A 27596-nucleotide genomic window follows, 5' to 3' on the forward strand; every position below is an offset into this window, starting at 1 on the left:
ACTAAGAAATCAGGAAGAAATGTATTGCCATCACTCCCCCCAGAATGCAAAGAGGTCTAAATATGGATAGTGATTTTCAAAATTGAAGGAAATTACAACACAAAATATTTTGAAAAGGTAGCACCCACATGATTTAGTAATGAGATAGAAGTAGGAACATGCCTTGAGAGACAAGGAGAGAACTTAGATTGAGAGAATTATTTTAGATAGGAATCCATGTTTTTTCACCGTTTTAGGGAAGGAATACATCCTCCAGTTAGGAGTCAATGAAAAGAAAATTTTAGTGGGAGGAAGCTAGCTAGCGCTCAGAGAACAAGACAGCTTGTAGAGAGGTGGGTGGGTTAGTCAAATGGAAGAAAGGCCGTCACCTTTAAGCCTTTTCCATTACAAGCTAGAAATAGTGCCCTGTTGAACTGAGTCTCTTCTTTTTTTTTTTTTTTTTGAGAGGTTTTTGCTATAGGGCACATGCGCTCACCAGACAGAGAGACAGAAAGCAAGAAATCACCCCCCAGAGGGATGGCCACGCCTCAATCCCTTCTCCTCCATTCTCCTCTTGGGATCTTGGGCACGCACGCACATGTGCCCGGTGTGAGTTTTAAGCCACCGGGTCTGGGACACAAACCGCGGTTGACTATGTGGGAGTCCAGTGACATAGCCATTACGCTAATTGCTTGTCCCAAACTGAGTCTCTTCAAGCAAATTTATTTCCACAATCTAATCAATTTTTCCCAATATAAATTCTCTAAATGCACAATTATCAGTTGTGGGTAAGGAATATCAAATAATAATAAAAGTTCATCTGATTTTCAAATGTCTTAATTATGAAAGTGTATAAAACCCCTTGGATGGAGACATCAAAGTAGATGTTCCTGGGAGATATTTCTATTAAACTCACACAATTGATTTGGGGTGGGAAAACAGAAAGAGGTTACAATATTTCCCCAAGTGATCCAAATGTTCTCCCTTGATTAAGAATGGACCATGTGCAAACTCTTCTAGGTACATACACACACATATATACAAAACAAAAAAGAGATCTCGCTGCTGTAAACATGACCCATATGCCTAACTCATGATCTTTTAAAAGAGCCAATTAATACCAGAGATCCTAGAGACAGGCTTGCTGAGTCTTGTTGTTGTTGTTGCTTTAAATTTGCTATAGGGCATGTGCACTCCCTGGAGAGGATAAGAGAGAACTCCCTAGGGGAGATGGCCATGCCACAGTCCCTGCTCCATTTTTCTCTCAGGATGTGGGGCACACATGCACACATGCCTAGCATATATTTTAAGCTACCAGGTCTGGTATTTGAACTGCACAATGTCGTGTGGGATCCAGCCATCTTCATCACCCACTAGTCCCTCTGAGGGTTTTTTGTTTGTTTGTTTGTTTCTTGTAAATTTACTTATTTTTAGAAGAGCGAAAAACAGAGAAAGAGAGGCAGACACTCCCAACAGAGTCCATGCCACAATCCTCCCCCCAGGCTCAAGATCAAGGGCATGCACATGTGTACCTAATACATACATGAGGGCCTCAGGGCATAAATCTAGGACCTTCCCATGCAGTTTCAGCGTTGAGGAGTGTTGTGCTAACACTGCACGATTGTGGCTGACCAGATATACTAAGCTTCAAATCTAGTCCTGCCACTTTTTACAAGACCTAAGTCAAATTTCTTAGCATTTAAGTGCCTCCATTTTTTTTCTCAACTGGAAAACGAAATAAAGTGGTATCTATTTTATTGGGCAATTTGGTGAAAATTATAGTCTTTGAAACAAAGTCTGCTATACATCAAGACCTCAATACAATAATCTACTACTATTTGGAGTTTCTAAACAGTACCACTTTAAACTGCCCTTCTTTCTAGTTCATGTTGGTGGAACTCAACTATAAGATGCTGAATGCTGCTTTCAGCATCTTGTATTTTATAATATAACTGGTCAGAGAGAGGCAAGTGTTGTAACCTGGCACTGTGTCTGACTGGAGAAGATAGGAAGATGGACCTAGATCTCAGAGAATGGGGAGGGTTAAATACACAAAATGGGCAAAATTATACATAAAACGTGAAATCAAGAATAAGATGGTTGGTATGAGAGGTCTGTATAAACTAAAAGGAAGTATTCCACTATAGGAGGAAGTATTTGAGAGATCCAACCAAGCAGTGGGAGTCATGAAAAACAAATCAGGAATGCAGCCATAGCACTGAGACTCTGAGGCAGACCTCAATCTATGATTCAGAATGAAAGTAATTAGCAAGAGTAAGGCCAGGATTAAAACTGAAAGTAAATACACAGAAGGTGGAGAGAAGATGAGTATTAATTAAGAACTTCCCCCTGAGATTAAGACACACATTTGATACAAATTCTATTTGTTACAGTAGTATACATTGAATGGTGATAGTTCTCTACTAGATTATGCATGCTGATTCTTAAATTACCATTGTTTGAGTGCACAGGTGGGCAGAACCTGATTTCACCTTAAGTGACAGCAGCCAGGCACTGAAACACAAACACTGCATTTTCTCACTCAGTAGTGGAAACGAAGAGATTTGATAAAATCAAAGTAGAGAGTAGAAGAGTTGATACCAGAAGCTGAGAAGGAAAGGACATAGAAAGATTAGGGAGAATTCGGTTAACAGATACAAGAGAACAAGCAGATAAATGAAATGAGCTACAGAGGATTACCGCACGGTAGAATAACTACAGCTGCTGACAATTCAGTGTGTATTTCACAAACAGTAGGAGAGAGAATTTTGAATGTGCAATACAACAAAATAATGGTAAATGTTTGAGATGGTGTTATATTTATTGCCCCAATTTTATCTTTGAATTCATATTTTAAAATATTGAGGTTTTCAAGAATGTCAAATATCTTCATTTTTTTTAAGAGATATTTTTGCTATAGAGCACATGAACTCATCAGAGAGAGACAAAAGTGAGAAATCACCTCCCAGGAGGGAGATGGTCATACCACAATCCCTTCTCCTTCATTCTCCTCCTGGGATTTTGGGCATATACACACACACACCTGGAATGAATTATAAGCCACCAGATCCAGTGCTTGAACCACGGTCAATTACATAGGAGTCCAGTTATGTAACCATTATACCATCTGCTGGTCTTATCTTCAATTTCAAATGTAAGAATTTAAACAAATCCCAAAGAAGAAATTGTTTATAAATCACGTTGTATTTTATGTATCTATACTATCAGGCCTTCTTTACAGCTTTCTTAGCTTCCCATATTTAGATGACAGTGCAATTTTCAGAAATACTGAAGCATAATTGGATTAGAAACAATGTACTTAAATATGTTCTATTACAAAAAAATACTTTTTTCATGAAAAGAAATAGTTTATTCTCTAATCAGGAAAAAAATCGATACAAAGAACACAACAAATAAAAATAGAAGCCCTTTTAGCCCTTAGCAATGACTAGTTGTAGACACAATAAGTTCATGACTCCTCTCTTTCAACTATGTTAATCGCTCATATTTCCCATACTTATCTTCTGTAATGAATATAACACACACACATGCACACATATACCCTTGGCCAATTTCTCATCCTCACACTTGCCTATTCCCTTCATCCTCAAAACTTCCCACCACATCAAGGTTTTCTGTGGTCCACAAGAAGTTGCTTATCAGTTGCCAAAGTAGGAATTGGTGAAGCCAACATAGTCATAGCCGGCAGGATGGCTTTTACCCCGTGGGTCCATATATTGCTGCATATGAACGGTACAGAATGACACTTGTTCTGGGGTAAGGGCCTGAAAAGCATAAAAAATAGAAAGATAAAGTTATGGGATTCAAAATAGCTGGTTCTTGGGGCTTCCTATATGCCCTAAAGTTTGGAGGTGAAGGGCCTTTGGAGGGAAAAATAAGTCTTGTTCTTATCATATGCTTTTCTTATAAATTTATAATATCTCATGAATAAGACCAGCTCAACCTTTATGGTGTTTTTTTTTTTTTTTTTTTAATTGCCAGAGGGAACCTGTGCTCATGGGGAAGATGAGAGAGGAGAGAGAGAGAAAAAAAGAGAATAAGAAAGCAACCCTGATGTGGAATAGTCACATCACAATCCACTCTCCTCCATTTTTCCCTCTTGTTGAGATTTTGGCCCAGCATGTTTCTCAAGCTGCCAGGTCTGGGGTTCAAACTACACAGTCAGCCCTGTGGGATTCGGCCTCCTTAACCACCATGCCACTGACTGGTCCAAGACTAAACTTCTCAACTCAGCTCTTTCTTGTATAATTTCTCTAAATTTGACTTATTAAATAGAAGGAATAAGGAATAAGAAACAACATTAGAAACTGAGCTGCAGGCTTCATTCTGATGATCAACAGAGAAGTATTATAATGTTTTGAAATGGGTCTAGGCAAAATGAAGTGGTAACCAAAGAAAATGGCATCTTATGCAGGAGGAGTTGGAGAAAAATAAATGGGTGGGTGGGTGGTTTCAAAGTTGGGAATCAGAGCTGAGATGACCCAGACCCAGAGTAACACAGGAGTTTAGAAGCAGAAGCAATGGAGTCTGACCTGCTTCATGTCCTCTTTGGTAATATAGGCCTTTCCCTCTGCCAGGGCTTGAAAAGAGTTCTCTATTTCATCGCTGGACTTGATGTTCTCCGACTCCTTGTCAATCAGGAATGAAGTATACTCCTCCAGTGAGATGTAGCCCTTCCTGTGAGAGAAATGGATCCCACTCAGTGTCTCAGAGACAGAGGAGTTAGACTGTCCAAACATTTCTTCCAGCTGAGTTCTCTGAAACTAGTGGCTTTGTTTTCCATTTTGACCACTTCCTCCTCATCCTCTTATGGCCAAATAAACACCATTTCCTAAGCTCTAGACTGTTTTCTCATGAGTCATTAAGTCTGAACTTCTTGGAGTTTTGGAATTTCTCATCAGCATCAATCCCCAGATACTGCAAATAGCTTCTGGTATATTTTGGTCCTTGGCATTTGAGAGAATTATTCTCCAGCATATCCCTCTATGACTCTGTCACAGAATCCTGCAAGCACACAACAACCCCACTCTCAGGTGTTGACCTCAGAATCATCCATGTTTCTTTAAGACCTTACATACATGAAAACATTCTTTTCTCAAGTCCTATCTTTAGAACTTGAATTGGATAAATTGCAGAGGTAGTGCCTGAGTTGGAGTTAGCAATAAATACTTTTGAATTTATCTTGAAAGGACACTAAGACTGGCCCAACTCATTTACACTTATGTGTATCTTCCTAGTTTTAGATGAGTTTATTTCATTCTTTTTGGTAGGTGATTTTAATCTCTGTGTTTCTCCCCATCAAGCCCTTGTCTCTGCCATGGTCTGATCCTTGGTGTTCTTCCTACCTCCCAGGATCCACAGCATCCAAGAACTTCTCAAACTTAGGCTCAGGTTCATCTTCCTCCACCATGGGCAAGTAGTAATTGAGTCCTCTCAGGCAGGACCGGAACTCTTTGTGAGTCAAACGCCCTGTCAGATTCTCATCAAAGTGTCTGAAGAAAAAAAACATTTTGTCATATCAATAGAGAACAAAATTAGAAGAAGAAGGAACAGGTCTTGTGGAATTTTATTAACATGTCATAAAGTTTTCTGAAAACTCAACAGAGTCTCGGGAACCAGCAGTTAGCGTAATGGCTATGTTGTTGGACTCCCACGTAGTCGACCGCGGTTCGCGTCCCTGACCCGGTGGCTTAAAACTCATGCCAGGCACGTGTGCGTGCGTGCCCAAGATCCCGAGAGGATAATGGAGGAGAAAGGATTGCGGTGTGACCATGCCCCCTGGGGGGTGATTTCTTGCTTTCTGTCTCTATGTCTCTCTCTGTCGGTCTGGCGAGCGCACGCGCCCTATAGCAAAAACCTCTCAAAAAAAAAAAAAAAAAAAAAAAACTCAGTAGAGTCTTTTGTCTCTGTGTTTTTTATTTATTTTTTATGTTTTTCTTTAACCTGATGGATGAAGGAGAAGATGTAAAACATTGAGCATGAAAAGAATTGTATTTTCTAAAGTCTAGGAATCTCACACACATATTATATTAAGAGTTATTACTAAAGCTAATTAACCTTCCTATGTATTCATTTAAGATCCTGCCAAGGCACATAGAAGGGGCAGAATACTGGTTATTGATAGACTCATTTTGAATGGGCTGGAAAACAAAGAATTAGACAACTATGATGTGACACTTACTTGTATGTTGTGCTAAACTCCTTTAGTGTCTCCTCACTCACACCTATGGTGTCTCTGGAAGGAGAAACAAGAGTTAATTTACAAAATCAAACACAGAAGAATAGCAAAATTCTGCCACATGAAAAAGAGAGGCATTTTAAAGGACAAGATATCATCTGAGTCTTTTAGTCTGAACTAGATTGACAAACTATGGCTCATGGGTTAGACCCTGCCCATGCTCGTTTTTTACACTCCATGAGCCAAATGGTTTTTACATTTTTATATGATTGAAAAGAATCAAAGAATGTTTCATAAAACATGAAAATTTAAATGAAATTCAAATGTCAGTGTCCATAAATAAAGTTTTAGCATTGTAATTTACTTAGGAATTACCTATGGCTGTTTTTTCCTGCAACAGCAGAGTTGAAAAGTTGTAACAGAAACTGTATGACTGAGAAGTCTAAATTATTCATTATCAGCCTTGTACAGGAAAAGTTTGCCAATCCTTGATCTATAATAGATAAAAATATTGCCATAAACCTATTAAGACCCAGGAGCAGCAAGTGGTATAACGGTTACATCACTGGACTCCCGTGTAGCTGACTGTGGTTTGAATCCTGGACCTGGTGGCTTAAAACTCACACCAGTCACATGTGTGTGCATGCCAAAAATCTTGAGAGGAGAATGGAGGAGAAGGGATTGTGGAATGGCTATCCCTCCTGGGGTGTGATTTCTTGCTTTCTATCTCTCTTCTCTCTCTGTTTCTCCAGTGAGAGCACATGAGCCTATAGCAAAAATCTCTCTCAAAAAGAAAAAAAAAAAAACAACCCAAAACTATTAAGACCTAAAGATGCTTTGATATAATTTTATCTAGAAAAAATGAGTTTCTGTTCTGTTCTATTGGGTCACATTTTAAATACTTCTTCCCTTCTAGACATTATATCTTAGATGGAATTTCACAAAAGAGAATGCTTCCCAAATAGATCAAAGATGGTGAACAGATTCTGAGAATCGGATACAGATGTTGCTGTTGCTCTGCCCTGTTGATACTGGGCAGATTAAGGGGATAAGGGTACTGTCCCTTATTTTATGACAGACTCCAATGTCAAGAGAAATAGTCATTCGGCAGGGCAGAAAACAGAGAGAATATTGGTTCTGGAGAAGGTGAGTGTACTGTCTCTGAAGCAGTATTTTTTTTTTTTTGTAGTGCCTTAATTCTAACTTTACTGGGTTCTCATGCTTAATACCACCTCGACCCCTCCCTGCCCCAGCCCTGGGCCCTCTGTACTTGGCTTGGATCTGTTGCTCCAGGTTGTGCTGCATCCGCATCCCGAGCTGGTGGAGCTGGTCCCACTGCTGGGCCAGTCCAATGGTGCTGTACTTGATGTCAAGGATCAGAGCCTCTTCCAAGTGTTCTCCCAGGTCCTCAATCTTAGTCAGCTGGCGCTTCATCGCCTGAATCTCCTTTTGCTTCCTCTAGAAAAACACAGAGAAAAAGAGTAGTCATCCAAGCCAACAGTTCCAAACTTTTAGGTGGGAGAGGAGATAAGAGGATGATGAGTTTAATTGCTCCTTTTCAATTATTTTCATGGATCTTATCTTCTTAAAAAAAAAAAAGTGAACTGCTCAGGAAAACAATTTCACCTCTGTCATGGATATATAAAATAGTGGAAAGTTTAGATGAGATGACTCCTGTCATTCTGGTATACTGAAACATATAAATACAAGTATTAGCAGCTATCTACTGCAGGTAAAGAAGAGTAGAACTTCCAGATCTATACACCATCAGCTCCCAGTGATCTGCATAGTGACTTATCTGCACCATTGATTGTGGTTAAGTCTCCTGTTCACTTAAGCTCCTCAGGGTGTTCATACCTGGGCCTTCTTCATCAGCTTGGCTTGACAAGCATCACCTATGCAGATTACATGCCAAATTTCTGCCTATGCTTTTTCAATAAGGGATATTGTTACCCAAGGAGAGATGAAATAAATTGATTCTGATGAGAGTGGAAAGGGGAGTATTAGCTATTATAAGGCTATGGCTCTCCAAAGTTCAACTGCTCCTGACATCTTACTCTTAAGTATGTAATTTCATTCTTTAGGGAAAAATTAAATTAAAATAATTAACTGTTTTTCCTGGGAGTTGGGAGCAACAATGAAAACAAGGTTGGGGAATATTGTTCTAGCCCATTGCTTCACTCAGTTATTCAGAGATGATCTAGATTCAATTGTGTCATGTTAACATGTTTAATAATAACAGAAATTTGCCAGTGCTCCATGTTGCAGGCTAGAAGCTTTTACATTATCCTCCTTACTTTATCACTAGAGTAATCTATAATGTAGGTGTTGTTAACTCCATTGTATAGATACAGAAATTGAGGTCCATGTCAATGTCCTATGGTTGGAATGAAAACTAATGGCAGAGTTGGGACTACCATCTTAGCTTCTCGACTATAAATAATACTTAAAAGAATCACCTAGATCAACGTTAAGAGGTTTTCCTTGCATTCTTTATAATTCTGACAATATCCTCAGCTAATGAGCAAACATTCCTTACCTTATTTGCTTCCAACTGGGATTCCAGAGTTCCTGTTTCTTTGAGCAAAGATCTAGTGAGAAACCAATGAGAAACATTATTCATAATATCAGAAATCATTATTACATACAGCTCGACCAGCTCCATTCTGTTATACCTCTCTGCTCTTACTCTGTCCTGAGTTATATGACCTCTGTGAAATGAAGTTTCACACAGTCAAATGTTCACAACTGAGCCCGTCTATTAACAATCTTGCCAGATCAATGAGAAGGGAAAGCCTGCACTAGTTCCTCTCTGCCAGGGAGAAAGCTATCACGTGTCTCTCCTAGTTCTGGTTTTTCAGATGTACACTTAAGCAAAGTAGGCAAGACTCCACTCATTGGAAAGTAGGAGCAGAACCAGATTTAATGAGCTTATTCTCACTCTATGTTTCTATTTAGGCACTATCTGATTGCAATAGGATGAAGAAGCTGCAGGACCAAGGCCTCTTAACTAATTCTTCCAAAACAATATAACAGAACAAACATGATAACATAAAATACTGACCCATCCAGAAAATGAGCCCTGATTGTGGACGTCCAGGACAGGAATCAGAAGAGAGAAAAGGGAAATCATATGTTAACATGGATTACTTCAATGATCTCATTTTCTTAGATTCATGAAACATTCTAAATCCTTTGTAGACAGAAAATATGAACTTTCCATTCACTGTTCCCAAAACCTCTCCCACTAGAAGTTCAGAGCCTTCCATGAAAATTCTTGCCTCAAAACAAAGAGCACAGATGTCCAAGAATATGCTCAGTGCTGGGCACACACTGCCAGGGAGCAAAACCAGAGGTCGAGAGAGTGCCCTAGTTCCTCTGCCTTCTATCAAATATATTTTAGACCCAATACAGGATTTTTTTGTTGTTGTCTGATTTATCCTTGTCAGTGAGTACATGGGAATACTGTATTTAATGGATGGTCTAAACCACCACTTTAATCCTCAGAACACCACTTTTCCAACTTACCTATGGGATATAGTCTACCAACTTTGAACATTTATTCTAATATTATACCTTCAGAGGCTCCTTTTTCTGCACCACACTGAAGATGTGACAAATGTCTTCATACACAGAACACTTTGCATTTAGCAAATATAATTATTATATATCTCACTTGATTCTCATTAGAGCTGTAGTAGGCAGGTGATGTTATAGTTCATATTAGGTGTTCACAGTAGACTATGCCTTGGATTTTACCAATAAATACATATATGACCTTGGGCAAATCCATTGTTTAAATTGAATTTCTTTCCACACTTGCAAAGAGAAGTAATAAGATCTGTTCCCTATACTTCTGAAGGTTGTTCTGAATGTACAGTGAAGTAATGGCTATAGAAATACTTTACAGAGGGTAATGTGGCATGCAAATATGACGGGTTGCTATTATTTGGGACTGTAGTTACAGGCAACAAGAAAGGTGAGAGTATGAAGAAGATCAGGATGAAAAGGGGAGTAGGATGAATTTTCCATTTCTTGATTTAGCAAGGATTGATTCAGAAAGCAGTCAATTCCAAATTTAAAACACAGACAAACTACAACAATTTCAGGACAGAGCCCATACTGTAGCCATCCATGCTTTGCCCTTCAGACACACACTTCATCCCTACAGCAATGGTGTGTGTGGTTTAGGGGTCATAGGCTTGGAGGCAGCACAGCACACACCTGGTCTCCAGGATCCACTGAAGGAAGGCACTGGCACTCTGTTCAAACTCCTGGCACATCTCAAAGTTCTTGACCTGTCTTATTTCTTCTTTTTGCAGCTCCTGCTCCCGTTCCTAAAACCCCAAACCACAGACAGTGAAGTTCACATAGAAGTCCTTTCTTTCTTTGCCAAAGAAGAACTAGTTCATTAGACTGCCTACCTGTACATCTTCCTTCTCCCAACTCTAACCTGTTTCCCACAGCTATGTGCCCATGTACTCATACTTCTTTCAGCCCACTTATTTTCACCTCCAAAATGTGAAAACAGCCCATGCCACTTCCCCTAAGTTCTTGCATGAGTCTCTAAGACCAAGTCATTAATAAGTAAGTTAATACAAAAATGGCAATATCCCCTCTTCTCAATCTTTTTGATTTCTGAATGGAATTCAATTTAGTTGAAAAATATAGGCAAATTTAAAGGAAAGATGGTAATAAGGGTTGTCATCTAAAAACATGGTGATTTTAGATAATTAAATTATTTTATGGTGATCTTAGATGATTATTATTAAACTCTTAAAATATGTTAATAGTTTTAATAATAAATATCATTATAGACAGGGAAAATTTAAAAAGAAATTAACACATAAAAAGGACATTTTGGGAGGCATGTATGTCTTGGTTGGGAGTGATATACAGACTCTGTCTCTATATATTTATATCTCATAAGTTTTTGTCAGCTCATTGCCAACACCACCCCATGGAGTTTCTGTTAACTTCTCGAAATCATTGTTCAACACCTAGAAGCATGAAACCATTCAAATTTTGGAGCATAGGTATTCCTATTATTGTGTATTTCTCATTTTTGTCTTAGGCAGTCTTGGTTTATTAATACTGTCTCAGTAGAATTACTAATAACATTCCCTTTTTCCCCCAAAGACCCTTAAATTGAACACTAAATTAAGTGGTTGCCCTTACTGGGGCTAAAGGAAGTCTTTGCTGTGCTCCAAATTACCTTGATGAGACTATCTAGGTGCTTCCAGATTCTTTCTAACACCTCCACTGTTAGCCAGGTATAAGGGCTAGAGGGAACATTTAAAGCCTTAATCTTCTGGTCTAGTTCCAGCAAATGGTTGAATTCTGCTTGAGCCCCAGTCAAAGAGGCCAGGAAAGCCTCGTGGTCCTTCTGCAGCTGCCGGATCTCATTCAGGGAGACGCAGTGCACAGGCTCCGACAGGTCTTCTTCAGTATTCTCACACCAGTTGTTGAAAGCTGAAGCCTTGTGCGCAAATTCCATGAATAGCTCCTCGGCCTGCAGAGAAAAAAAGGTACCTTGGTCTTTCCTGATAAAGCCCATCAGTAGAAGAAAAGAGTTGAAATTAAAATAAAGACTGTTCAAATATTTTCAGGGCCAGTGTTCTAAAAGGGCCCAACTTAAACTAATGGGAAACTTCTGTTGCACAGAGGGACAAACCCTGGTCTTGATGTTTTCCTATTATGTGAAACTGGTTAGGCCTGCCATCATTTACAAATGAAGACATCAGGGTACTAAAAAGTATTTCAGATGGGGCCAGCAGGTGATGTGATGGTTAAGGAACTGGACTCCCACATGGCCGACTGTGATTCAAGTCTGGGACCTAGTCTTTTTCTCTTTCTCTCTCTCTCTCTCTGGTCAAATGGAAGAATAATGATGGTGAGTAAAATTAACGAATAATTCTAAAAAATATTTTCGATTATTTCAGCTCTAAGATTTCAAGAATGGCAAGAATAGTTTCTAATTATATAACTTATTTTAAAGTCAGTAGTTCACTCTGCCCTGCACATAGTAAACATGCAAAAGTAGTTGAATGAATGAACAGAGAAATGACTGAATAAACAAACCAGGCTAATGTGCTCTTATCTTCTATGGGCTTCTTTCTCCCCTCTGAGCCTCTTCAGATCACACCCTGGTGATATCTCTTTGACTATACTAAGTCATTTTCCTACCTTCCTTTTGAACCTTGTTCAAGTTTCATCTCATGCCTGAAGTTCTCCAAATCATAGCTGACATTAATTTCATATCCTATAGCATATGACCTTAGCATAAAACTCTATATCCCTGTAATTCTGTCTGAAGTTATCCACATTTCATGAATAAATCTGAATTATCTATAGTACCGAATGAGAAAAATAGTATGGATTGTTTTGAAAAGCAGGTGATCAAAAGCAGTTTCAGACTTAAGAAGGGTGACAAAATTTGAGTCCTAAAATTGTGCTCTCAAATAAATTTGTCTAGCACAAATATGAAAACAAGGTTTCAACCTCAAAGTTGTTGAGAAGAAAACTGGCCCAAATGGAGGCAACATAATACAATTACATCTTACTCTATACTTATTTCAGCAAGCAACATGTTAAAATAGATCATCAGAGAGAAAATTAATGTGGCCCCTAAATTGGAAGGACATAAAAACTTAGAAAGCACTTCATATTATTATCATAATATTTTGGATTGACTATTACACAAATATTTTATAATCAGAATATAAAATTAAAAAGCCTCTTGCAGTTTGAAAATTAAGCAAAATAGAGTAAGAATGTAGCATCCTATTCAGAATACATATATACATGTAAAGTTGCCTGTTTAGCTGGTTCAGTTTTTAATTTAGGATTTATTTTTGCAGATCCTATGCTTTTCAACAGAGTATAAATTAAAGGTCCAGACTGACTTATTTTTATGTAGATTTGTTTCCTAATTTCCTTAACTTCCTACTTTTACTTATTGCCAAGTACAATGTTTTGTGTGGTTTAGGAATTATTGGTAATTTTACTAATCATCAAAATTTCATTTTAGTTTTTTTTTTTTTTTTTAATGACCAACATCCAATACCTTAGCAGCCACCGTTAGAAAGAATATTTTAATTACTTATGTGGAAAAGGGGTCTTCAAAAAGCTCATGGAAAGTGTGTATTATGAAAAAGTTATGCATGGATTTCAAAATTTGTTTCACCAAAATGAACTTGTACTTCAATTTCAATCTCCCATGAACTTTCTGAAGCCCACTCATATATAGAATCTAGTGGTTTTTATTATATTTTCAGATCTAGGATTTCTTTTAATAGCAATAATACAGGAAGACAGGAGAGGATAGTGAAAATTACCCTTCTTCCTAAATGGGGGAATCTAGGTTTAGAGATAAAGTGATATATACAAGGTCACCTATGTAGAAAAAGTAGACAGAAGTTGAGAACATATTTTATGAATATTTATCTAGTGTTTCTTCTCTTCCGGTTAGAGAGAAGTACAAGGACGATCGTGACTACCACCTAGCAGTTTAAGTTTTGCCCTACCCAAACATTTTCCACCCTCTTTTCCACTCTCTTTTCTACTACATGTGCCTGATTCTCATCTCAAGCCAGATACATAAATGCTAATCAATCTTAAAAAACTTAAAATTGTGAACCACTTTTTTGCTCAATAAAATATCTTCCTGATTATTTTCAGTACAAAATTTTCTGTACAGTATCAAGAAAGGATTTCTAGTCTTTCTTTCTGAATTTTATGGACAATATATAGATAATAGAGGTTTCAATATGTCTCTTTTAACCTCCTGAAGGGGCAGCTGCTTCTCCAGCAATTGCTGTCTGTGAGCTGCAGAGGCTTCCAGCAACTTTTCCCAGCGCCTCAGCAGGGCAGCGTGACGCTCCTCAATGGCTTTGGTCTGGCTGTGCTGAGCGGCCACCAGCTGGTCCTTCAGGTCTGTAATCTCAGAAAGTCTCTCTTTCTGGAAACTCTGCAGACTGGCATCCAGAGTGTCCTGAGAAATACCAACAGAGAGGCTGTGAGCAGGAACACAGGGCAGGTTCCAAGGGGCCATTTACATGTGGGTTCCACCAGATTTTTATCACTGATAAGATAAAGGCTAGGCAAGAGGCTAATCACCAATAAGAAGGAACTATTCTGTAGAGACTTGAGTGAACATTGGAGGTTGAAACTATAGTTAAGTTCCAGTGTATGTAGAGTCTATACTTAGATTTTAAGTCAAGTATAATGTTCATATTAAGAAACTATTGGAGTATGATAAACCATTTTGAATTTTCCCAATCAAAACTAAGTACTTCCTATAACAATAGCCTTTTTAAAATTCTTTTATATCACTTACTACAGTCTGTGTTCTAATTAGCAGCAGTGCACTGCTTGGGGCCATGGAAACATAAAAATGAATAAAAGAACAGGTGCTGTTTATACAAATGAGTTATTTTGTTTTGAAAACGTTGATATCAAAAATCACAAATTCTGGAAGTCTTGCTTCCAACGTCAATAGAGTGGCTTGTACTTCATGAATTCTACCTTTAATATAACTTCAACAGCTGTAAAGAAGCACCAAAAATCAGGTGTTTGAAAGGGATTAGAATGCAACTTAGGTAACTATAGCCTAAAGGACTAAAATTCCAGAGTGAAGGGAACCAGAGTAGGTACAATGCTCTCTGCATTTTTATCTTTGAAGTATAAGCTGTGTAGGGTAAGAGGTTGATAAGAAAGCATTGCTAAGAACTTGTGACAATGTCATATAGGACAAAATTCTGGAGAAATTGGACAGTCAAAACTTGAAGGACATAAAAAGCCAACTGTAATATTATACTGGGTTGCCAGAAAAGTCAGGATGTATTTTTGAATAGAAAAAAATTTGTTGTGACTTTTCTGGCAAACTAATATGCTTGATATTCTGTTGTCTTTTTCCCTCAATGCATTTAGTTTCCTAAACAGTATGGACAGAAGTCCTAGAATCCAACAGAAACACTACTGAGGAATCTCAAATGCTACGCTAAACCATAGTGCTGCAGTGATTACACAGAGCACTGGAGTGCTGGAAACCACATGGATCAGGGTTCAGATTTTCGGTCGACTTACACATGCCAGGCACATGTGTACACATGTGTACTTCTGGCCCTGGCTGGCTAGGAAAGGCAGGAGGGAGGATCGATCATGGTTTGAGATCTTGCTGAAAGTGCTTGCTTCTTTCTCATGAAATAAATAAACTGAAAAACAATCTAAAATGCTAAACGGAATTTTTGGTAGTGTCAAGGTGCTAACTTCTAGGGCCCCAGAACCAGGAGCAGCCCTAGCAAATGAACTTTATTTGGGACCCCTGAAAGGCTGCAAGAGTACGAGCAAACTGAAAAAAGTTAGTCCTCACAAAAACTAGAACTGTCTTGAGTCATTTCAATCCCTGGAAGAAAAGTAAGGAGTTGGGAAGGGGAAGGAATGTCAAATTATAACTTTAAATCAGTTATTACGTTAATAACTTCAAAGGTAAATGGATTTATTTTTCCAATAAGAATTATAGATTAGATAAATAATCAATAACCAACTATATGATATTTACAAAAGACATACGTATGATATAACGGCACACAAATGTAGTAAGAAAAGGAAGAAAAAAGGGAATATACACTGCTAACACTAAACAAAACAAAGCATGTTTAATACATTAACACCTGAAAAAAAGATATTTTTAAATAAAAAGTATTTTTAGAAATGAGAAAGAGAAACATTTTGTAACCAAAATAATGAATTCATCAAGATGATTTCAAAATTTCATGACATAACTTTTAACTTACACTCAAAGTAAACTTACACTCAAGTAAAGTATTTAAAAAACATGACTAAAAAACAAAACCTTGTTGAAAATTAAAGAAAACTGCAAAATATGCCATTTTTTCAAATGTACATAAAATAGTCACTAAATCAGATTATTTCCTGGATTTAAATCAAGCTTTGAAATAATACAGTGTATGTTTTTAAAATGCAGAATTAAAGTAGATACAGATGCAAAAAAATAGAGAATTCTCACCTGTTTAAAATTTAAATAAATACTACCAAATAGCAAATAAGTCAAAGAAGAAACTAAACTAGAAATGGCAGAAACATTTTAAGCAAATTATAATGAAAATGACATAAAATTTGGGGTCGGCAGGTGGTGTGGTGGTTAAAGGTGCTGGATTTACACATGGCCAACCATGGTTTGAGTCTCGGATCTGGCGGCTTGCTTTCTCGCTTTCTCTCTCTGGTCAAATTAAAAATAATAATAATAATAACCAAAAGAATTAAATAATTTTTTAAAATTACATCAAATCTGTGAGATATAACTAAAGCTTTGTTTAGAGGAAAATTTATATTCCTAAAGTCAACGTATTAGAAAAGAGGAATGTCTAAATATTTGAAAACCTAATGATCCATCTCAAGAAATTGAAAACAGGAAGAACAGCATGCTAATTGCAAAGGAAGTTAAAGAAAAGGTAAAGCTATAAAAACATATTAATGGAGTGGAACACACGAATGCAAGAAGAGGAAAAATAAAGAAGCTAAAAGTCAGTTCTCTAACCAAACGATGAATACCAAACAGCAAGGCTAATAAGAGAGAATATTAGCAAATGATCAGAATCAGGAAAGAAAAGGGAGCAATAATACAAATGCTACAGCCCATGAACTCTCAAAGTTTATAAATGAAATAATTCCTAAGGACTGAGCTTCTGTGTGATGTGGTCTTGGGTTCCCTTGGCATCTATCAAACGGTAGCGTGTTCTCACCTGCTTTGCTTGGAGGGTGAGGAAGGTAGTGAGGTCTGCACCATGGCCGTTGTTCTTCAGGCTTGTTTCCTTCTCAGCTGAAAAGCAAAGGTAATCAGAGATAGCTGGTCTTGACTGAGCTCTGACACGGAAAACAGGAATATTTACAAGAGACAAGAAGAAAGCCTTCTGACTCTCAAAGTAGTTGATTCGCTGGAATATAAAAGCAGTGAGGACAGCATGATTGTTTTACTGGACTTATGCAGGATAAAATGTATCGAAACAAAACTAAGGCCAAGAGAACTTTTTTTTGGGGGGGCTAGGGGGCTATAGGGCGTGTGCGCTCGCCAGACAGACAGGGAGAGACAGAGAGACAGAAAGTGAGAAATCGCCCCCCAGGGAGGATGGTCACGCCGCAATCCCTTCTCCTCCATTCTCCTCTCCAGATCTTGGGCACACACACGCGCCCGGCGTGAGTTTCAAGCCACCGGGTCTGGGACTCGAACCGCAGTTGACTACATGGGAGTTCAGAATCATAGCAATTACACTAACTGCTGGTCTTGGGCCAAGAGAACTTCTGAATTCATAGAAAAAAATTGTATATCAGACATAAATTGTACATAAATGAAACACACATTTGAGTTTACTCCCTGGAATGTTTTGTCATGGCCCTGCCGTTCTGTACATCACACATGAAATCAATTCCCTTTGAAATGTAATCTCTGAAATTATGGTACTTAGTTACCCTATCAGCATATTTCTTCCTGTGTGTATGTGCACATACAAGTGCAATGATGTCCACAAAAGATAGGAATGAGTGAGGGAGTACCTCTCTTCCCAATGTTAAGGAAGTCCCAGTGACCTGCCGGGGATTCCGTAAATGGCATTTACTAGGATTCTCAAAACGAAGGGACCCTGGCCCTGACATATCATACCTATCCAGGCCTCTATCACATCAACCTTCCAGTTAAACTGCTGAAAGGCATAATCATCTTCCAGTTGCAACTTCCAAGCAGCTATTGCCTTGGCCAGAGAAGGAGTTTTTTCATTCAGAGCCTCTATCTTGGCAGAAATCTTCTCTTTATTCTGACTTTCCTCCTACAATACCAAGATGAAGGGAAAAGAAGAGAAACAAATATGCAGATGAGTGTTTCTGGAAAAAATGTGATTTTTAAAAGTACTATTAAAAAGCTCTTATTTTCTCATTCTAAATATACAACTGCTCTCCTCTAGAACTAGTGTATTATTTTATTATTCGTCTATGTCCAAGAAGGTTATTTCCACTTTTTTGGGGAAGATCTGCTCATGTTTTTCTTTGTAAGTGCGGCCTTCATAGTTGGTGTAAATTTCTAGAAAGCATAAAGTCATCTCTGCTTAGGAGTCTGCATATAACTTAGATCAATGAGGTTTTATAAACAAACTTAAACAAAAGAATTATTCTCAAATTATAAAGAGGATCCAATGTGGTCCTTTTCTCTAAAGGAGGAATGGAATGTCTTCAGATTCTTACAATACTCTATGACCACAGATGTTAAAAAAGCTTTGTAAAAACCTTGTTTTGCATTGGACAGAAAGAACATCAGCAAAGAATTAGGGAAAAGGAAAAGTGTTCCTACAAAAACCTGTAGAGTAAATTTCCAGAAAACTGCCATTGAGTAGAAATTACTTGCTGAAGACAATGATAACAAAACAAAATGCAGTATTAAAGAGATTTTATAAATTCTATCTATGATTTTAGCACTGGTCATGATTTCTGACTTAGGCCAGTTCCTTTTCAAAAATAGAAGTTGTATCTGAAATCTCTATTCACCTTACTCAGGATGTCTTCTCCTTGCGCACACACGTTCTGCACTCGCGTCTCATGGACAGCAAAGTCGTTGTCCAAAGCTTCGTGCTTCTTTAGCAGGCTCTGCATAAATGAGTTCTTGACAATCAGACCATCGAAAGGTGGACAAATCTGTATCTATCCACACTTGGGCTTGCTGTGAGCTAAGTTGACATAGAGGAGGTGAGTGTCCACTCCTCTGAAACAGCTCTATTAAATTCCTCTCCCCCAAATTTTAACTTATCATAGAGCAAAATCTTACTGGAGGAAAGAAAAGTCAAAGGAATACAAGTGACATTTTTTCTAACTTACCAAGTAGATTTAAGCTTTCTTTCCATTTTGGAATGAGGGTGTTGGTCAAGGTGACTTATAACAGTTCCTCCTGATTGAGTTATGTGATTGCATGAAATACTGTATTTAGTAGAAAAATTTTAAATATTGAGAAAATCCTAAACTAAAGACTCTTCTTAAAAGTATAGGCAGGGGAAAGGAGAACACTGAACTGTCTTTAAATGTCACTCTGAATCTTTTTTTATTGTTTTCTGGAAACATGACATCTGCGTAGCTGACAGAATGGGAAGAGAAGTGACAATGAAGTTTAAGAGCAAATACTTCTCAATCTCCAGTTGCATTTTACTAAGAAGTATCTACACCAGCCTTGCTTCCATCACTGTCACCAACCACTTCCATTGCTGCCTTTTTGCCTCCTTCTTGTCATCAAAAAGTCCCATCAAGGGAACCAGCAGTTAGCGTAATGGCTATGTCGCTGGACTCCCACGTAGTCAACCACGGTTCGTGTCCCGGACCCGGTGGCTTAAAACTCACACTGGGCGCGTATGCGTGCGTGCCCAAGATCCCGAGAGGAGAATGGAGGAGAAAGGATTGTGGCGTGACCATCCCCCATGGGGGGTGATTTCTCGCTTTCTGTCTCTATGTCTCTCTCTGACTGTCTGGCGAGCGCACGCGCACTACAGTAAAAATCTCTCCAAAAAAAAAAAAATGTCCCATCAACTATTTTTCTATAGACCATAGTAACTCAAGCTAAAGGAAGAAATGAATTTCTATGACTAAAACATCTTCTCAAAAATCACTAATTTAAAATAATAATTTTTAATATATGATGCCCTTAGTCATTCAAATTATATGATTACACCTTTTAAAACAAAATGGTGGACTACATATTTTATGATTACATGTCATCTTTTTACAGAAACTGTAAATAGAGATTAGAATAGTGATCTGCTTTGTGAAACTAAATGCCTGAATTAGCTGAATTTTTGCATATAAATATTGCATGAAATAAAGGCTCAATAACATCTTTACCTTCTATTTCTAAATAGTAAGTTCAGAAGTTAAAGGAGCTATTTTAAAACTGATGACTCAGAAATAAAAAGTATCACAAGAAACTAATAATTACGTGCTAATGAATTATTACTTACTAATGAATAATTCTATGTCAACCAACTGGATAACCTATAAGAAATGGATAAATTTCTAGAAACTATAATCTACCAAGAATAAATAATGAAGAAATAGAAAACTGAACAGATCTCTAACTAGTAAAGAGATTGAGTCAGATATCAGAACCCTCTCTACAAAGAGGAACCAATGACACTCTTCTAACTCTTTAAAAAAAATGGAAGAGGAGAGAACATTTCCAAATACCTCTTATGAGGCCAACAATATCCTGATACCAAAGCCAAAGATACCACAAGAAAAGAAAAATATCAACTAATATCCTGGATGAACATAGATGTAAAAATCTTCAACAAAATATTAACCAACAATATTGGATCATAAACCATAAGTAAGAATGATTCATCTCTGGGATACAAAGATAGTTCAACATATGCAGATCAACAAATGTGATACATCACATCAATGGAATAAAAGAGAAAAAGCACATTATCATTTTAGAATGCAGAACACACATCTGATAAAATTCAACACATTTTATGGTAAAAACTCTCAACAAACTAGGAACAAAACAATATTACCTCAACATGGTAAGTACATAACCCACAGTTAAAAATCACCCAATGATGAAAAACCGAAAGTTTTTTCCTCTAAGATCAGAAACAAGGTAACATCACTAATTCCTCTTAACATAGTACTGGAAGTCCTAACCACTACAATTAAGAAAGAAGAAGAAATAAAAGGCTTCTAAAACAGAAATAAGTAAAATTATCTCTGATTGCAAGTAACAATCTTACATATAGAAAACCTAAAGTCTCCATAAAAACAAAATTAACAAAATAAACTGTTAGAACTAAGTCAATCAACAAATTTTCAGTATAAAAACATACACAAAAAAACTAGTTCAATTTCTATACATTAACAATGACCTCTCTGAAAAATAAATTAAAAACACTCTTTTACAACCACACAAAATATAATAAAATACTTAAAAATCAGTTCAACTAAGGAGATGGAAAATTTATCCATTGAAAACTACTTAAGACTGATAAAAGAAACTAGAAACAAACAAATTGAAAGATATCCATGTTCAGGGAGTAGCACACTAAATATCATTAAATGTTCACATTACTCAAAGTGATGGATAGATTCAATATCCATCAAAATCTCATTAAAACAAAAAATGAGACAGAAAGAGAACAATCAGTTCTAAAATTCATATGGAACCAGAAGAGACCATGGGTAGCTAAAACAATCATGGCAGACAAGAACAAAGCTAGTGGGATTATACTTCCTGTTTTTAAAATACATTACAAGGCCAATAGGTGGCATGGCGGTTATGGCGCTGGACTCCAACAAGGCCGGCTGTGGTTTGAGTCCTGGACCTGGTGGCTTGAAAATCATGCAAGGTGTGTGTTCGAGTGTGCCCCAAATACCAAGAGATTGTAGTAGGTCTTTCAGTGTGGCCATCTGCCCTATGGTGTGATTTTTCACTTTCCCTCTGTCTATCTCTCTCTGGTGACCACACACATCCTATTGAAAAAACCTAAAACAAACAGACAAAAAAAAAAATAACCACACAAAAAAATACATTACAAAGCTATAGTAATCACAGCAATATGGTACTGGCATAAAGACACATATAGACCACGGGACAGAACAGACAGTCCAGAGGTAAATCCATACATATACTGTCAACCCGTTTTTGACAAGGATGTCAAGACTACATGATGGAGAAAGGACAGTCTACTTAACATACCGTGTTGGAGAAATTCCATAAGCAGAATAATCAGATCTTTATCTTACACTCTACCCCAACGTTGACTCAAAATGGGTTAAAGACTTAAACACAAGACTTGAAACTATAAATATCCTGAAAGTAAACCTAAGGGGAATTATTTATGACACTGGTCTTGGCAATGATTGTATGGATGTAACAATAAAAGTAGAGACCACAAAAATAATTATGAATAAGTAGGACTATGCTAAACTTTAAAAGCTCTTCACAGTAAAAGAAATAAACAAGAGAGTGAAAAGGCAATCTGCAGAATGAGAGTTAGAACTTGAAAACCATTCCTCTGATATGGAGTTAATATTCAAATTACATATAGCGCTACTATAACTCAACACTAGCAAAACAAAAATTAAAAAAAATATCAATTAAAAAATGAGAGGCCTGTGTCATGGTGGTTAGGGTGGATAGATCCTATGTGTCCAACTGTGTGTTTTGAGTTCTGGTGTTAGAGGGATGCAGAAGGTGCATGTGTGTGTGCATGTACAAGTCTTGAGGAGAGGGGATTGTGGTATGGCCGTCCTTCCTGGGGAGGAAGAGTGGTGGTGAGAAATCACGTTCATCCTCTCTCTTGTTCTCTGTTTCTCTCTCTCTCTCCAGGGAGCTCATGTACCCTCTAGTTATAAAAAGGGGAGAAGGTTAAGAACTTGATAGCAATTTCTCTGAGGAAGGCACACAGATTGCCCAAAGGGATAAGAAAAAAATTGTTCAACATCAGTAATCATTGTAGAAATGAAAATTAAGCCACAATGAAATACATCTCACACACATCTACTAGTAAAAAAAAAACAGAAGACAAGCATTGGCAAGGATGTGGAAAAATTGAAAAGGTTGCATACTGTTGGTGGAAATGTAAAATGGTGCAGCCACCATGTAAAATAGTACTGATGTTCCTCAAAAAACTGAGAATAGAACTATCATATAATCCAGCAATCCTCTTTCTGGCTATTGATCCTACAGTATTGAAATCAAGATCTTGAGAAGACAGTAGCATTCCTATGCTCCTTGCAGCACTATTCACAATAGCCCAGATGTGGAAACAACCCATACATCAACAGAAGAGTGGATTAAAAGTTGTGGTTTATACTGACTATTGAATACTATTTAGACTGAGAAAAGAAGGAAGTTCTGCACTATATGCCACATGGATGAACATTGAGGACATTATGCCAAGTGAAATAGCCAGTTATATAAAGACAAATACCACTTGATTCCATTTACATGGGGTAGTTGAATTCATAGAACCAAAGGCTAGAATGGTAATTAAGAGGGATAACTTTTTGTCAGGCATAAGTTTTAGTTAAGCAAGATGAATAAACTCTAGAGTTAAGTACAATATGGTATCTATAGTCAAGAATAATGTGTTGTACACTTCAAATTTATTAAGAGAGTAGATCTCATGTTAAGTGGTCTTACTACAATGAAATGAACAAATTATTCAGTCAGAAAATGGACAAAAGACATGAAAAGACTGAAGAAAATATACAAATGTAAAATAAACACAAGAAAAGAACAAAAACAGGATTAGCCATTACAGAAATACATATTAAATCACTACACCCCTATCAGAATTGCTAAAATAAAAACAGTGACAACACAAAATGCTCTCAAGGCTATGGAGAAACTACAACACTCATTCATTGTTAGTAAGAATGTGAAATGGTGTAGTGACTCTGGAAAAATATTTTGCCATTTTTGTACTACACAGACAATCATCATATATTTGGTCCTTAGAAACGTCATAATGTATTTTTCTGATGTGTCATGAATTTTCCAGCATTCAATAGTTCAGTGATCATCTCTCCCAGAGAGATAAAGACTAATGTTTGTATGGAAACTCATATATGTATATCTGTAGTCATATACTTTTTTCATGATAGTTAGATGTGGAAACAACCCAGATAAGTTTCAGCAGGTGAATGGTTTAAGTGTGGGACTAAGAGACTATACAGTAATAAAATGGAATAAACCATTGTGCCACACAACAATAGTTGAATCACCAGAGTATTAAGCTGAGTGAAAAAGCCAGTCTTCAAAGGTTGCATACTGTGTGATTTCATTTATATAGCATTTTCAAAATGACAAAATGATAGAAATGTATAACAGACTAGTGATTGCTGAGGTGACAATGGGTTGGGGCAGGAAGGAAGTGGGCGCAGCTAACGAAGAGCAACATGAGGAATCATGGGACAATAACGTTCTGAATCTCAATGATGTCAAAATCCCAGTTATGATATTGTGTTGTAGTTTTCTTGATGTACCACTCAAGGAAACTTGGTAAAGGAAACATGAAATCTCTCTGTAGCATTACTCAGAACTACATATGAGTCTACAATCTTCAAAAATAAAAAGTTTAAGAAAAAGGAAACCTTTGAGAGTATTTGATGTGAAGCTTTAAAATGCTTGAACATGCACAGTGATGTGCAGTACGTGTTTCAAAATAGTTTTCCAGATAAGAACGAGTTGATAATTTGAAGTATATCCTATAAGCGTTGTAAGATTTCTTTTGCAAGACAAAGCCTTTCTTTATGTCCTCACATAAAAATGAATTCATCTTCACAAAGAGTTCTTGATAAAACCCCAGTTTTTAAAGCTGGTAGGTACATTCTTAGGGCCCTAACAATATTATTGTTCTGTAATGACTCAAAGGCTGTGAAAAATCCATATTAACCCACAATCATACTGAGAATTCATCCATTATTTTACCGGGAAACTCAACCTACAGTAAAAAGGTATGGAACTATTCTGTCTCTACATCCCTCTTCTAAAATTATATTTTCTAGAAACTAAAACCAATGTTCAGACATAAAAGAATTTTTAAAAAATCAATATAACATTAGGATTTGTGTCAGTATTTAGAAAAATCTGTAACATATAAGGAATTTAATGTGTAAGGAATGTCTTGACTCATGATACCTTTGACTTAAGATTTGAGTCCTGCCAGCACACCTGATTATGATCTTAGACCAGTAACTTATTTATAGATCTCCCGACCTTGATATTTCATATTTTAAATGGAAAGAATTACCTGTATTTTCCTCATTTCTTTCCCTTATGAGGATAACACTTCTAATTTTATAGGTAAAAACACTGACTATTTATGGGAAGATCCAAATTAAGGAGAAGAAAATGGAATTCTGCCCATTCCTCACCTGGGTAGCAGCTAGCGTATCTCCAGAATCCCCATGAGCAACCATATCTTCCTTCTCACTGATCCAAGCTTCTTCTTCCTCAGCGTTCTCCATGAATTGCAAGTATTCTAGGAACTCTTCCAGACGAAGCCCTCTACAACAGGGTGGTAAGCCCCAACAAGGATAAGAAGGAGCTGGTAAGCAGTGAGAGGTTAGCAGACAGCTACTCTCACAAGGCAGCCACGGCCGAAGTGGGCAAACACACAGTCTGATATGTACCTACTGGGAGTCATGCAGATCTCCTGGGAAACAGAGGAGACTCCTGCCCTAGTTAATTTTGTAGTATCCTCCACCCTCTAGGAAACTTTGTTAAGGGAAGAAACTTCTGCTCAAACAAAAAGGAAATGCTATGACTTCAGTGCTGAAGAATATCAACAGTGAAGCAACATCTGCTCTGAGCACTGCCTTTCTCCCTTTATGATGAAGGCACCACAAATGTCAGAAGCTCCCTTTTATTTCTCAGGAGGATGTGCCTATAACTGCCAATAAGCATGGAATTATGTACAGAAATTTCTTTGTTTAGCCATATGGCTATGCGGCTCAAATAGACCATTATGTCTATAAGGAAGAAAAATATAACAGGTCTTCAAAAACTTCATGCAAAATGTATATTAAGACAAATGTATTCATAAATTTAAAAATTGTTTGCACCAAAATAAACTCGTACTTTAATTTCTTCCTCTTTGAACTTTTTTGAAGTTCCCTTCTATTTGTTCTTTTATTACTAAGGACTGCCATTATACTGAAACTGGGAAGATAAAGTAAAACATGTATGGCTTGGGAACCAGCAGTTAGCGTAATGGCTATGTCGCTGGACTCCCATGTAGTCGACCGCGGTTCGCGTCCCGAACCCGGTGGCTTAAAACTCACGCCGGGCGCGTGTGCGTGCGTGCCCAAGATCCTGAGAGGAGAATGGAGGAGAAGAGATTGCGACGTAACCATCCCCCCTGGGGGTGATTTCTCGCTTTCTGTCTCTATGTCTCTCTCTGTCTGTCTGGCGAGCGCACACGCCCTATAGTGAAAAAACCTCTCTGAAACAAACAAACAAACAAACATATATGGCTAAAAACCTGCTATGGAGTATAACCCGTGTGGAAAAGTAATGGTAAGAGATAGCTGCATGTATGTGAAAGACAAGAGGTATATGCAGAACAGATGCAGTGATCACTTCTGACTGGACTAAGCATTTGAGCAGGGACTTAGCATGTAGATGGGTAATTGGGGGACCAGGCAATGCTGAGCAATCACTTAAGCATCCTCCTCACACCAGCCTCACATCCCAAATCCAGAAAGACAAATGCACCTTCTATCCGTCACTCACCGAGCTTTGGTCAACTCTTGGAGCTTCTCCCAGTGTTGCACAAACTGAGCCAGTCGCTCCTGGATCTCCTCTTGCCCCACGGCAGCCTTGTCTCCCAGCCTCTCTGCCATCTCCAGCACATTCTAAAGAACATAGCCCGTCCATATCACATTACCCCATGATCTCTCCTCATGTAGCCACAGTCCATTGGCAAGCAAAATCAAGGCCTTCCTGTCCTCCCACCCTCAAGATCATTTATAAACTACATGGGACTATGGGTAGTCCTGAAAATGATGAGAGAATGATCTACCCCGCTAAACTTTCCAAAATGTTCTGGCAATTATCTCAGTGCTTGTGCTAGGCTACTCTCTATAATCTGCTTCGTGGATTGTTTATAGTGACAGAGCAACTCTACTGCCAAGTCAGAGGGAGAGTCGTCTTCTTTTCCTACAGCTCAGGGACAGCTTTCCCAGATGTCCCAGGCTGCATCTCAGTTGTTAAGAAGTACCCCTTCCAGGGAAGAGCATGGGCTCTTGTCCAGAATTCTTCCACTCATAGGAGAAGACACACAGAAAAGGGAAGAGCCCTTCTGAAACCTATGACTAGCTCTTTGTGACCTTGGCATTCTACTTCCACATTTTAAAGCACCATCCTATTTATCTGTAACATGAGGGAAAGTTACTAGATTACTTCCACCTGTGCAGGTCTGCTATTGTATCTCTACCTGGATGGCAGGTTCATGTGCCACCAAGTCCCCTTCCAGACGTTTGTGCTCCCTCAGTAACTTCTGAATGCCTTGCAGATCTCTTCCGTAGTCCTGGGAACTTACTCGTAGCAACTTCTCCCTGGACCCGAGGAATAAATAGAAAACTTAGAGTTTTGGTTTGAGGTCACCCTAGAACAAAGGTTTTTCTAAGTGTGTGTGTAGTGCTGGAGATGGGGAAGGTGATACATTCTGGAATACCCTGTGTACCAATAACTAAAAAGATAGTGGCAGTGGCTCTCAGCAATAATTCTGACTCATGTAAGTCAAATTGAATACATCAATCCTCATCGTATTCACAACTGTAACAGCCTTCCCAGTATTTCTTTGATTGTCTACCTGTGTATCATCTCTTTTTTCTCAAGAATATATATTATATATATATA

At 37.8% G+C, this 27596-nt stretch overlaps 1 protein-coding gene across 1 annotated transcript in view; it reads right to left on the minus strand.

Moving 5' to 3' along the window:
* Positions 1 to 3323: 3323 nt before the first annotated feature.
* Positions 3324 to 27596, minus strand: part of SPTA1 (spectrin alpha, erythrocytic 1) — a 94094-nt gene continuing 69821 nt past the window's right edge. Inside the window, exons 37-52 of the mRNA XM_006159071.3 lie at positions 27172 to 27292; positions 26469 to 26590; positions 25109 to 25241; positions 18734 to 18832; positions 17859 to 18021; positions 16945 to 17021; positions 13962 to 14171; positions 11394 to 11690; positions 10403 to 10515; positions 9243 to 9260; positions 8718 to 8769; positions 7449 to 7636; positions 6182 to 6235; positions 5346 to 5492; positions 4533 to 4677; positions 3324 to 3764 (exon numbers count right to left, since the gene is read on the minus strand). Coding sequence (XP_006159133.1) covers positions 3639 to 3764; positions 4533 to 4677; positions 5346 to 5492; positions 6182 to 6235; positions 7449 to 7636; positions 8718 to 8769; positions 9243 to 9260; positions 10403 to 10515; positions 11394 to 11690; positions 13962 to 14171; positions 16945 to 17021; positions 17859 to 18021; positions 18734 to 18832; positions 25109 to 25241; positions 26469 to 26590; positions 27172 to 27292 — 2065 coding nt within the window. The 3' untranslated portion in view covers positions 3324 to 3638. The remainder of the gene's footprint in view (positions 3765 to 4532; positions 4678 to 5345; positions 5493 to 6181; positions 6236 to 7448; positions 7637 to 8717; positions 8770 to 9242; positions 9261 to 10402; positions 10516 to 11393; positions 11691 to 13961; positions 14172 to 16944; positions 17022 to 17858; positions 18022 to 18733; positions 18833 to 25108; positions 25242 to 26468; positions 26591 to 27171; positions 27293 to 27596) is intronic.

This window comes from Tupaia chinensis, unplaced genomic scaffold (assembly GCF_000334495.1).
Source record: "Tupaia chinensis unplaced genomic scaffold, TupChi_1.0 Scaffold000623_1, whole genome shotgun sequence".
NCBI classification, from domain to species: domain Eukaryota; kingdom Metazoa; phylum Chordata; class Mammalia; order Scandentia; family Tupaiidae; genus Tupaia; species Tupaia belangeri.